Raw genomic sequence first — 13,528 nt, 5'->3', positions numbered from 1 at the left:
CACGCTTGGAGCTCATGGTGCTAATCCATTGGTTTTCCCCCATTTTAGCAGAAAACTGTTTTCATAGTCAGTTTGCTTTTCATTGTCTTTCTGTGATTCCCAGAGCTGTGGCCATGCTGAGATGTTTGTTTCGTCTCTCTCACACTCACTCCAGCCATCTGTGCCTTGCCGGGACACAATGCAATAGACCCAATTGTTAGACGAGCATCTGTGCCTTCTCTTTGTCTAGGCTGACTCTCCCTCTCGCAAGTTCTGCGTTGTGGGGACAGCCTGTTTTCAAGAGGATTTGTGTAAGGACTGGGATCTGCCTACAGGAGGGTCCCACTTCTACGAGAAGAGTGTTTGAGCATGTGTCGAATTGTAAACACGTGTATAAAATCAAGAGGCCTTCACAGAAATGTAGGGTCAAGAGCAGCTTTAAATGTTTTCCTGAAGAAAGCAGTGTTTCCAGATACGCTTAAGCAGCCTCATGCAGTGTGATTGGATATTCCTGGAAAACTGGGACCCCGCAACAGTGTATTGCATGGAAGGTTTTTTTTACATTGGTGCAGAATGAATGACGCTGCTGGGGGAGATGAAGAGGAGTGAAGGAAGACTACAGAGGCATTGGCAAAGCTGAAGGACATTGGGTGAGATGGGCTGTTGCTTGCAGTGCAAGTTGCAACTAAATCAGTGAATTAATGGGTTTAGTTTTATGTAATTTGTTTAGGATTTACAATACTGTACTGAAAAGAGAATATTTAATTGCAAACGCAGGTGACATGACATTCTGTCTTACCGACTCTTCTTCAAGCAGGGAAATGAGAAAGTGTAAACAGCTCAGGAGAAGCATGCATTTTATATTGCAATGGGCTGTTAGTAAAGAGCTCTGTTGCTTTATTCACATGCATCTTCTGTTGTTCAGGGAAAGCATCCATGTTATTTTATTTTATTTTAAAAAACCCAAACAAAACAGTCTTCAGAATAATTTGCGTAATTTCTTCATAATGCTGAAGTCCAGGTATTCATCCAGAAAGCTGTTAACAATGCCAGCTGCACCCAGGGTTATCAAGCAAATCAGAATCATCAAATTCAAATAAAAACCTATTAACCTAAAAGTGAAGAGCAGAAAAATACTGTTACAAGCTGGACGTGGTGTGTTTACAGTGAAACTGCTTGTCCACACCAGTTAAGAAGAGGTGCATAGAATCAGGAAGGATCACTTCTGTGATGCTGCCTTGGGGTTTTTTGGTAATAAACCATCCCCACACGTGACTTTTGCAGGGGGGGAAGAGAGATTTCTAATAGCCTCTCTGTGGGAAAACTCCCCCAACGTTTCTAAATTTTCATGTGGAAGTTAGGAAATTCCTCCAGGATGAGCTACCTCATCCCATGACATGAAGACCTGTAGGTAACGCCACAGACAAGCTTGAGCACCTCACTGCAACTTCAGGTGTAGGAGTTTGGGAGAGAAGCCCTCAGGACTGGGGGAGAGCTGTGTGTCTCACATCCACACCTCTTGGTCAGGTACTCTGCGCTGAGCTGGGAGATCTGCTTCTGCTTATCACTTTGGCTTGGAGATGGATTTTTGGACTGGAAAGAAAGAGTGTCGATCCTAAAAATCAGTGATTAGGGCACTTGCTGGGGATGGGAGAGGATCAGGTTATTTTAATTGTACAAAATGGAAAGCTCCCACAGAAGAGGCTGGGAGAGCCCTTCAGCTTGGGAACACAGCCTCGCTGTTTGGGCAGTGTGAGCAGGGAGCTGCCCATCCACGCTCTCCTGGGGCTGTTCTCAGTTGCCTTGGTGCAGATTCTGGTGTGATAGGGAGTTGCTGCTGGGTTGGCCTCTGCCAGCAAAGCAAGCAATGAAATGTCTCTTTGGAGAATCCCATCATGCTAGTGTTGGAGGGGAGCTTGTCAGCTCAAGTGGTACCTTGCTTAGGCACCTCTGGGGGTGAGGGGAGCATGAGAATCAACTGATGCTTAAGAATTATCGAAGTAGCCTTTCTGCGCATGCCCCATCTAGGTGTGGATTTGAAAATGGTGAAGTATGAGATTTCCTCCATTTCAGGAGAGCAGGAGAAGCCTTGAGCTTAGCCCTTCTAAGTATCAGTCAGAGCCAGGTGGAGGAGACAGCTAAAGGATACAGCTCACTTACAAAGACCTCTCCAGCACAGAGACCAAGTAGAAGGCACATGTTCCTGTTGTGTTCTTAAAAAATCTAGCCTTAGCAAATCTGAACTGCAATTCATGTAGTCAAGTGCACTAGTATGTTGTAACCAGCTCTTTGAGCACGCAGACCAGGTTTGTCTATATAACTAGCACAGATGTAATCGGTGATGACAGCTGGGAATCAGTGTGAAGACTAATTACCTCCTTGCTACTCGGGCAGCTGGGGATGTACTTACTGTATGTTTTGGCGCTGGGTTCTGCATGCCCAGCTTGCGCTGAGCTGGAGGGAGGTCAGCACCAGCCAGGCCTGCAGGGGCAGGTCTCCCCAGCAAAGCCATTGCCCAGGGCTGCCAGGCTGTCTCAGCACCCTCTTCAAGGCAAAGAAATCAGAGTTTCCCCAGAGTGTAAAGCTCTGTCTGGCAGTGAAGCCAGCCACTGTTCTTAGGCTGCCTTGAGAGGCTGAACCCATTGGTCTAAGAGTGCTGAAGTAAAGCATGGGGAAGATTTCTGAGACAAAGGACTTTTTAGTTTGTTGATTAAATAAAAGTTCATTATGCTATGCTTGTTCATTTATTTAGACTGGTTTGCTTCCTTAATAATTGCTAGTCTGGTTGGTGTTCACTGCATCATTTGAATTACTGCATCTCTTACTGGGACATATAATATTATCTCCATATATTTGCTCTGGAAAAAAACATAGCTTCTCCCTTCTCTTAAGCAACGACTCTTCCAAAGAGGGCAACGGATTGGTGGAGACTGCAGTGAAGGAGAATGACAATAACAGTACACAAGCTATGGAAAATAGTATGCCCTTTTGCTGCTGCAGGATTATTCACTGCAAAAATGGTCTGATTGTTTTGTATCTTCCTCTAGAAATATACATTTCAAGTCTTTTAATTTTATGACAAGCATATATCATGCTATTTTTTTTCCGAGACTGATAAGTGTGCTGGAAGAGGAGCCTTAGGTCAGGACACAGAAAACAGTGCAGTGACTTCAGTGAAACAAGAAATAAACTGTGTGTTTAAGTGTGTATAGTGGAGGGGTGTTTCACCAGTATGCATGTTTGTTGAAGCAGAATTTGCATTACGAGATGCTGTGCACTTAATGTTCGCTAATGTATGCTTGTCTGAAGCTGTGTTCTCTTATCTGTTGGGTGAAAGTTCATCAGCCTACAAGGCTGGATTTGCTTGCTTCCTTTAGTGCATTTCGTATGGCTAGAGTAAAGGTCTTAATGTGACAAACTGAGGAGAAATGAAAACAGCAGACAGGCAGGCACTGCACAAGCCTTGCCCGAGCGGTCTCCCATCCCGCAGCAGACCTGAGCTGCAAAACTGTGCTGCTGCTTTCAGACCTCCCCAGCTCTGCTTGCCAACATGCTCAGAACAAAGCGAGCACCCACAAGGTGAGCATCAAACCTTTTCTCTCTCGTGACCTGTAGCATGTGCACATCTCAACCCAGGCTCCCGCTGTCACAGCCAGCTCTCTTCCCTGAGGGTTTCTGCTTCGACCTCTTGCTGACACTTTACACATGTTGGATTCAATTATAGTCACTTCCCACTGCCAGTCCTTGGCTCTCAGCCCGGCTTCAGACCACAGCCTGGAGCTTTCCACCTGCCCCCAGCTGGTAACTCCTTACCTTCCTTTCACAGACTGTACGTAACCATGGAAGTACTTGTAGCGGGCAAACATGTACAGCACACCCAGGAAGGAAGCTAATTCTAAGAAAGAAAATATTAATGGCGGTGAAAAACAGAAAACTAAAAAATTAGGATCACAGTCAGTTAACCATGTTAGTTATGTCCTCTAGTTATATGGCTCTGGGGATCTTCATACCTACCCATATCCTGGGAAGTTATCCTGGGAAAGAATCATTCAAAGGAGATGGATGTATTCATGAACATTCACTACGGGATGCTCTTGATATGGGTTTACAGGTAGGGGTGGACATAGGACTATCCAAAAAGACCTTAAAAGCATTCCCTGAAAAGGAGATCTCAAGAACTGACAGGAATCTGTACCCCCTCCCCACAGGACAGTGGGATGGAGCATTGTGGCTTGTGAACTGTTATGGCAGTTTGTGTTAAAGGAGAGTGCTTGTTTCAGAAGGAGAACCTTATTTATGTTGTTAATAACCTGCTTTGCATTTATATAGCAGCTTTTATCCAAAGACAGGAGAGAAACCTGTAGTGAAGTTAGCTTTCTGACCTCCCCGTGGGAAGCGTATAAAGTTATCTCCATTTGATAGATGGAGCAGGGTGCATAGGTCAGTCATATTATCCAGGACTAAGCAGTGCTAGTTAATTTTGTGTTCTTTCAAACTGTGCAAGGGAGGATTACAGAGGACAGCTTTTACTGTGTTCTGGATTAACTCCTGTAACATACCTATGGGACATGCTCAGCTGAAAAAATGACTTAAAGGGGAGGTTAACATAATCCTTTATTTCATACATGTGACAGCAGGTGTCCATGGTGCTTGTTAGTAACTGTGGTTTTCCTCAATTCAAGTGTCTGTCTATGAGCACATGTACTATCTTATACCCAAATTGTTGACTCATGTGGTGCTACTTTGGACCTACACTGGATTTATAATGGAGGTAGAAGTCTGGCTGTAAGAGAGCCCCAAACCAAAGTTACTGTTTTGGAGCAAACTTATTATAGAACATGTAGAAGAAAGCTAGTCACTCAGGAAGGAGAAGTATAGCAGGCATGACCTAGTTATCTGTTCTGCAGCCCTCAGACTTAATGCTTCTAAAATTACAGCTGGGGAAGGGTTAGGAAAGCCGAATGCAAGAGTTAGGCTCTGTCACGAGTTCTAGTCCTACGAGTGTTCACCCCATTGCTGTTAGCAGACATCACAGACCCGTCTTGGAAAGCCCAACAGAGTGAGAGGTATGAAAGCTCTGTGGCATCTGAGTTCAGAACGTTTGGCCAAAAACTGACCCCCTGCCAGATGCCTGAGAAAGCGTAACAGGTTTTCACGAGTCCTCACTGCCCACCTGAAGTACAATACCTATGACTGGAGATACCCGTGTTAAGACTGCGTTTCAGTGCTATGTTCCCAAACAAACAACTGAGTCGTAGCCCAGTGGTGGTGTCACTCATCTGAGACGTAAAAACCTGAAGGTTTGATGGTTTGAGCTCCATCTCCCTTGGCTGGGGGTCCAGTCCCAGGAATGAGTGCTCTACTTGAGCCTTTTCAGGCTGCCTGCTCCCCAGGGATGACAGCTGTGCTTGGTGTCCTGTCACAATCATCCCGTGATGTGCAAATAATTGTTAGTGGGAAGCATCCAGGAGCTGCTTTCCTGAATGATTCACCCCGAAAAATAATAAATGTGCCATGTAGTGGCTCCTTGGTTGACAGAGAGAAGCAAAAGCTGGAAGGGCTATGTGAAATGCCATGACTAAGTAGGGATTTCAGTGTCACTGAGCATTCCTCTAGGAAGGCTATGCAATTAAAGGTAATGCAATTAAAAGAAGGGGAAAAGATGTCTACTGTGATCTGCCTCCTGAAAAAACAAAGCATTTTAAAAACTTATGTAAAACTTCTCAGCCCAAGATAAAAACGAAAAGTGTTTACCTTGATTAAAAAACCATCCTGCAGTCCAGAGGACAGTAAGGAATATTGGGTAAAACTCCACACAGTTTTGTCTGCAGAATAAATTTGTAAGAATGTCAGTCTGGAAAGGAAAAGAACTATGGGGTGGATTTTAAAGGAGAATTAGCTTTGGCCTCATTTTGTTTCCACTGAAGTTGATGCTACTGAATCCAGTGGGAGCACACTCAAGGCAGAATTAGGCACTCTTAAAAACTCTCTCTTTGTAATCTCAAATACAAACTATTTCAAATATTTTCCTGGTATTTAAACTTAGAAAAGGATCTGGATCCCAACCGCATGGAAATAAATGGGACAAATAATCTTAAATCAAGTGCAGCAGAAGGAGGCAGGAATTCCAGCACATGGACGTGATGTTAATCACTCATCTCCATACTCCGTAACTCTGCAAGTTTTGTGGGTCAGCATTCCCAGGACTGCAAGAGGAAGCGCAGAGCATTGCGCAGGCAGCGTGGATCGCTCTGCTGAGGCCACAGGCAGCACGCGATACATCTTATGGTGAGGGCTGTAACACCTTTATTTGTGGACATCATGAGTTTTCCCACCCATGTTTTGTTGGGATATCTTTTCTGGGTTGTTCTGAATTAATTTCTTTTTAATGAATTAGGCAAACTGCTATATCTAGCATATTCTGTTATTTAATATATTGCTTAATATATTCTAGTCTCATTATTGTTATCTGTTACAATTACAGTTACAGCAGATGTGATTGTTTGAAATAAATATAAATACTTCTGCATAGGGTTGTTAGCTAATCACAAACTTCAGCCTGTTAGGAAAACATTGTCTTCTTAGACAGGCTATCCTGCAGTTATCCTCTGTGAAGAGAGATGTTTGCTCTTGTCTTCCATGTGTTCAGTGTTACCCGCAGTCCAAGAACTGCCAGCACAGCCCACTAGTTCCAGAACATCTGAATTCTCTAAGTTACAGTTACAGCTCTCAGCCCCTACTTAGATTTGGGTAATCTGCGTGCCCACTTTGATCAGAATTTGAGTGGTGACTGTTTCAAATGAGCTGAACTTGTCCCATTATCATGAAAATAATAGCTGAACCATTTGAAAAGTGTTTTGCTCATTATTTTTCTTTTGTTTGAGAAAAGGATGGAAAGAAGAAGGTAATGTCTTAGACAATGTTTTTGCTTAGCTTCTGGACTCAATTGTTATTCATTGCCACCATCTTAGTGATCTCTGAACTTACTGTGCATGAAACGTCCTCTCAAATTCTGGAGCTCCAGTGACAGCTGGGGGCATGATCTTGTGCTTCATTCTTGATTTCCCCACCAGCCAAGCAAAATAACCTGTAAGCAAAAATAAGGGCTCACAACTTACACCACTCCTCAGCTCAGCTGAGTCCCTTACATGTCAGTGATTTTTTTAAATAGAGATCATTGTTCTTCAGCCCTTTCCATTTTCTTTAATGGAAAGACACCAGTATCAGATAAAGTAGTTTTTCCTTACAAAAGTTTAGATCTAATCTTCAGGAGTGAGTTATGAGGAAGAGGAAAAACTGCTATTTCAGAAATATATTCTTTCTCTTTTTGCATTTTCTAAGCTAGCTATGACTTAAACATCCTCCCATCTCATCGGAATTGTAGAACTGCAGAGGTAGGAGCAGTCCAGTCACACTGCAATGGCCGAGCGCCGCCTTTGCGCTATCTCAGTAACCAAACTGCCCTGACGGAGGCTGCTTCCCGGCTTGTTTGAATAGCATGTGGTTATTTTGTCTTAATGACATTAAGACCTGTAATGCTCTAGAGTATGGGGCAGCGCTGCAATCATTGGAAACAAAAATCTGGTAGCCACCTTTTAAAAGTCATTTAGCCATGTCTTATAGCACATGCTTTTCCATCTGTTGTTATTGTCTGGGACTCTCAAAATTCTGCCTGTTGGAAAGAGCAGAGAGCTGCAACTGTTCGCTGCTCCCCACCTCATCTGCTGCAGAGCTGAGAGCTGCCTGTTGGAGCAGCTGTGCCGATTGGAGCTGCTGGTGCTTCCCTGTCTTGCAAAAAGCATTGTTTTAGGACTGATGCAGTGCCACCTAAAAGCTAGATTATATACTGTAGAGTGACAAAGTGTCAGGTACTTACCATAAAACCCCAAACTTATCAAACACTATCTCTGCATTTCTGACCTGAATTTCTAAGGTCACTTCTGATGTATCTACGTATACCTCATTTTACCGACATACTCATTGCAGAAGTCTGCCTTTAAAAGTTTGAGAGGCTCACAAGGACGAAAGGTGATATACAGACAGCACTTTCCTGTACACAGCAGAGCTATTGGCCAGCCACCTGTTTGACTTTAAAACTCTCAGGGTACCTGGAGTTATTTTCCTGGCCATGTCATATCCACCCTGTGATGGGCAGCTCGCTATCTACCCTTTACTTAAAGTTTATCTGGATCCAGAAGCCGGGCACCCCCCTGAGTTCACTAAAGAGACGTGGCTAATGGGCAAGCCTAGAGCACACCTTCTGTCCTCCCTTCTGGGAGCAGTTCCATCAAAATACAACTAGAGACATTAGTGGTGCTGCCCCCTGCACCTCATATGTCTCAGCCTTGTGGCCAAAGCCTTTTCCCAAAAAGGCCTTTTCCCATCTGTCTTCTCCCCATATAAGTAATTATGTGGTGTGTTCAAGCGACCTCTTAACCTTCCTCTCTGGAAAGCAGTCAAAGCATCTCAGATATCTCTCTGTAAGGTAGGTTTACAGGACTTTTCATTGTATTTGCATCCAGCAAGACGTCCTCCACTCCCACCCACATGTCTTGTTATGCCTGGTGATTCATCTGTTTATTTGCCACCTTGCAGCCCTTTCAGAAGGGCCAAATGGTAGCAGGGAGGGTTCAGGGAACGTGCCTCAGGGAGACTGGAGCTCATGGAAGCACAAGAGTTGTTTTTGAGAAATATTTTCCTGGAAAACTTAACTGAAAAGTTGCTTTTTGGCTTCTGTCACCCTCAAAATCTGGGACCATTTTGTTTTCTACTGAGAAATTAAGGCAAGCCAAGGCAAGTCACTGCACCTGAATTAGCTTCTTTTAGGAAAAAAAAAAAAAAAGATAGAGAGAAGCCTTGAACAGATGTGAACAAAATAAACTTACCAGGGGAAATACAAAGGTTAAGGCAATGTAGGGCCCAAATCATTCCTGTTTATTTATTATAGTGCAAACCAAATCATCAAGGCCACGGTACAACCCTGGCCTCAGCTGTAATGCTGTTCACACTCGGTACTGCTTGGTCAGCAAGGCTCTAGTTTAAGGGGCAGAGATCTGTACGTGGGAGACTCCAGTTAACCATACGCAAAAACAGCAATCAGGTTGTGATAGTACGGCCAACCATCATAAAATCCACTTCTTAAGTGGCTTCCACTGTGATCAATAGGAACTTTGCTTCAATTAGGGACAAGTGGGCCTTTACATGCCAATGAAAAACAAGCTGTGGCACTGTATATGGGGAGAATTCAAGTCATGTCTGTCACCTTAAAAGAAAATGTGAGCCCGGTGTGCAGAACAAGACAGGTGCCGACCAGGGACTTGGAAAGAGCTCAGGAGCGCAATAATTACTGTATTTTTTGTTAACTGTATAGAACTTGCCTTTCAATTCCTTGCCGATGAATGGAAAGTAGCAATGTAACTCCAAATTTAACTTTTGTGATTATGGTGTTAAGAGGGCTAAAGTAAATAATAAAGCAATGGGAGAGCTCTTCTGCCCCACGTACTGGAGGTGCGGTCGTGAGGGCTCCAGAAGGCACTGCAGCAGGAGTAAGTAAAGATTTCCATTGCCTTTTCTTCCCCCTGTATCAAGTCGTACAGTTCTAGCAGGCTAAATTACATGACTGAGGCTTGACTTGCCTTTGTTTGCCTTTTTTGCTTTTTTCGCTTTCATCTTCAGGTGGCATTTATGGTTACTGAGTTAATATCTTTACCCTGAAAACATGGGACAAAGCAGGCTTTCAAGGAACATTACTCTCAAACATTTTATTTGTGTTAAAAAGTCTGTAGAGAAGCTGATATCTGTATTGCAGTGTATGATAGTGTGTGCTAATTTGTGCAGCCTGGCCTAACAACCTTAAGAAAAAACCAAATACGTCTCAACAATGCCTTGCTGGATCATGGGATTATTAAGAATGATCTTTAAAAGGTGCTAGTTCAGAGAGATCCTTCAAAATAGACTATGTAGTTGGACTCCCGTCCTCCCTGTTCTCTCCTATATCAATGTCTGGGATTCTCTCTGTCTCTTCATTGGATTCCCTTGTTTTCCCATCAGTCTACAAAACACGAATCTCTCAAGCCAATCAGAGCTGCTTAAAGCAGGATTCGTGACTGGAAACCCCTTCTTGCATTGTTTCTGTTGGTTCTTTCTATCCCGCAGCACTTCTTGCACAGCTTAATCTTTGACTGACCTGATTCTTTGAACAACTCATGGCTTTGAGACACTAAGTCTTGTACCTCTGGTGACTGCAAAGCGAAACCTGACTTCCAGCATTGCTTCAGGGAGGTGGTATTGCCTGTTAGCACCTCCCTGACTCGGGACAGGAGGCTCAGCAGAATAAACAGAAGAGCAAACAGCATATTGTGTGTATTTTGTTCACAGCAATCGGTTCATGCTGGGCTGTTCCCCCGGCATGAACTGGTTATAACACACGCTTCCAGTGCCAGTGAACTCCCATAAATTAACCTCTGTTAGTTTGCCTGTGCTACCAAGTGTGCTGAAAGCAAGGCAAACCCTCATTTAAATCAGATCAGTAGATCAGATTCTTACACAGATTTCTCTTTGGGCTTGATGTCAGACTGCCAGTGTGTATTAAAACCCAGGTTATCTTGTATTTTCTGTGATTTTAACTAAGATCAACTAATATGGATTAACCATCACAAGAATGGTTGTGTTTTCTCCTCCCCTTTCCAGTTTCAGTATCTGTACAATTCCTTCAGTTTTCAAACTGCAGCACTTTTCCAGATAATGTATGTATGTATGTTTGGTTGGTTTTCAATCCTTCACACTTTTACATTAAAAATCAAGGCGGGCAAGTTGAACCTGCATAGAAGTTGATGGTAAAATTTGCCACCAGACAGAAATGTTCTGTGAAGATCACAAGGGTACGTTGCAGCTGATCTGATGACAGAAAAAGAAAATGTGAGTTTTAGGTGCTTTTAATTTGCCTTCTGTTGTGTTGGGCTTCTTTTAACTTGGAAGGGTCACATTCTCAAGCTTTTTCCTTTTTTTTTTTTCTGGGTACAAATGTTGTTTCAGTAGCTGAGGCTTTGGGAAAAAATAAACACTCATTCCGCATAGATAGGTTGCTAGATAAGTTGGCAGTGTTATAGATATTTGGAAAAAGGCAAAGTAATTATTTTTAACTTGCTCTTAATCTCATCCTCATATAGCACAAATGCATTAAAAAAATATATCTTGTTTCCTGGTGTAAACACAACTTCATGAATCAACATATTTCAAAGAAAATAATGATGAGCATTAAAAATGCCACTGCAGTTTTAGACTGATAAACAACAAAAAGAGCAGCTCACGCTTGCCCACCTTTTTCCCTTTCTCCTTTCTCTCGGCATGGGATAAAATAAATCCATTTCAATCTTAACGAAATGTAAGAGGAAATTATGAGAACATGATATGGAAAATACAATATTTTTGCTACCTGTGGTAACTTTCATTTCAGATATTTAGTATATATCTCCAATTCAGGAAACAGTTTTTAAAGCACTTTCATTCCAGCACTGGTGTATTTAATTTCACAAATTCACTCTCACTTTTGAGGTTTTCAGTTGTATAGGTGCCTAAATAAGAGTCAAAACCAAGACACAATGTGGCTTTGGGGTAACTTTACAGCTAGTTACAAGCTGTCACAATAGCACAATTCCAAAAAGTCAGCAAACAAAATAGAATTGAAAACAAATTGGTTTCTCCCACAGGGAAAAGTACTCTGCCCCACTGAGCCAGCGCCCTCTTAGACGATGGAGAGGGTAAACAATGCTTCGCTGAGAAAAATCTAACTTAGAAGTTCTCAGAAATTAAAGCTACGGAGCAGCCAGTTTGCCATAAAATAATTTGCAGTGCTCTAGAAGCGGTGGAAGCCTCCCCAAGCCCCAGCCCCGCGGCTCTTACATTGCTGGAAGGCGGAAAGCAGAGAGACGGCCGCAAGGAAAATGAGATCACCAGCCATGTTCCCAGCAGCTTCCGCGGGCGAGCAGGATGTGAGCGCAGCGCAGACAGCTTGAGGGAGCAATAAGGAAACACAACAGTTGGGAGAATTATAGTGCTTTTCAGCGTTGCCACAAAGGTCTGCCTTGGAAATAAAACAGCCTCGCTTTTTAAAACAAGAGTGCAAAATTATGGCCATTTTTCATCCCTGAAAAAGTTCAAATAGAGTCAGCCGGCTCTGCCTGCCTCTTGCCTGTGTGAAAACAAGGGAGAACAAAACCAGGCTTTCCTGCCTCTGTGGATTCAGCTGTTCTTTTATGTCTTAGATTTCAGTTGCAACCTCTTTGGGGGCGAAGACTTTTTGTTCTGTGTTTGTATGGGGTCCAGCGTGGCGAGGTTTGTATCCATCTCTAGCAGCACCATTCTAAAGCAGCAGGTGCAGGAGACGCGAGGGGGGAGCAGAGCTTTGTACTGTCCCTACACTTGATTTACTGGTTTTGCTGAACTTGTACAACTTAGGCTCTTACAGACAGCATGACAGCCATTTACAAGTAGTCAGCATGCAGAAAAGTATTGTTCAGGATAGTTCAAAGGGTGAAACAACTGAGAAAGAAAGAAAGAAAGAAATATGTCCATTTTACTGCCTGGAGTATATTTCCTATAGCCTATGCCTAGTCCTAAAGCTGGGAGAGATTCTCTCAAGGGACACTTTTTCATCAGCTAGCCCTAAGAGGAAGCTTAATGCCATTAGGCTTTATGATCCCATAAGACTGCTGGAACTAAGCCAGTGTAGTGTTTGTCGTGACTCCAGGATTATCTATCCACTTTGTCTCCAACTGACATTAAAGTGAGGTATTTCATTTACTTCAGTAAAATTTGCTAATTCTAAAGACTAACATGAAAAGGACTTTACATCAGTTATTTTACCTTGCCAAATTTTAAAGGTTATTTCTTGGGTATTAAGTCAGTATGTAGTTCTTTCTAAAGACTGGAAGAATAGATATATTGTAATAACAGTAGTTGGATGTTTCTGCTTAGTAGCTGTTTAATTGTTGATTTATGAGCTTTAATTGCGGTTCTTGCCATGGTATGGGTTTGGGTTTCTGACCACACAGTTTCTCTATGTTTTTAGGGGCTGGCTCAGAGGTGTTCAAAGCATTGTCCCCCTGCTCATCAGTCAAGTGAAGGAGAAGTCTGACAGAGCCAGTCACTGAAACGTTTGCAAAATCAGTTTGAAAAGTTAAAACCACAAGAGCTAAACATGTTAAGACCAGCTTAAACTGACTTACTGGAGTTTGTTTCTGACTTTATTCAAAGGATGTGAATTTCAAAATGACAATGGACATGCAAAATCCAAGAAAGATTGACTTAAAAGTGGGTAGGAATACAATCTAGGGCAGGGGGTTAAATCCACAGAAATGTCATGTTACATGGCCATTATGGCTGAGCTAGAGTCTGCTTAAGACTGTTCGCTTTCCACTTGTAGTATAGAGTTTGTAGTTGCCTACAGATTTATATTGCTTTTGGTCATATGTAGTCCACAGGCGACTTGATCTAGTGTTATGTATCCTCCCTATGTAACCCAGAATAGAAAGTCTGATGACACACAAAA

At 42.8% G+C, this 13,528-nt stretch overlaps 1 protein-coding gene across 1 annotated transcript; it reads right to left on the bottom strand.

The window, feature by feature from the left end:
* Positions 1-723: 723 nt before the first annotated feature.
* On the bottom strand, positions 724-11,951 carry MGST2 (microsomal glutathione S-transferase 2). The gene is made up of 5 exons (XM_082050559.1): positions 11,881-11,951; positions 6,967-7,066; positions 5,734-5,804; positions 3,793-3,874; positions 724-1,091 (listed from the first exon to the last, which is right to left on the bottom strand). The coding sequence occupies exons 1-5, from the start codon at positions 11,936-11,938 to the stop codon at positions 959-961; spliced, it is 444 nt and encodes a 147-aa protein (XP_081906685.1). The 5' UTR covers positions 11,939-11,951; the 3' UTR covers positions 724-958.
* Between the last annotated feature and the right edge of the window lie 1,577 nt (positions 11,952-13,528).

Source organism: Streptopelia decaocto, assembly GCF_964273445.1.
Source record: "Streptopelia decaocto genome assembly, chromosome: 4".
NCBI classification, from domain to species: domain Eukaryota; kingdom Metazoa; phylum Chordata; class Aves; order Columbiformes; family Columbidae; genus Streptopelia; species Streptopelia decaocto.
Note: the sequence above shows the minus strand (reverse complement) of the source record. Positions and strands in the feature narration are given on the sequence as shown.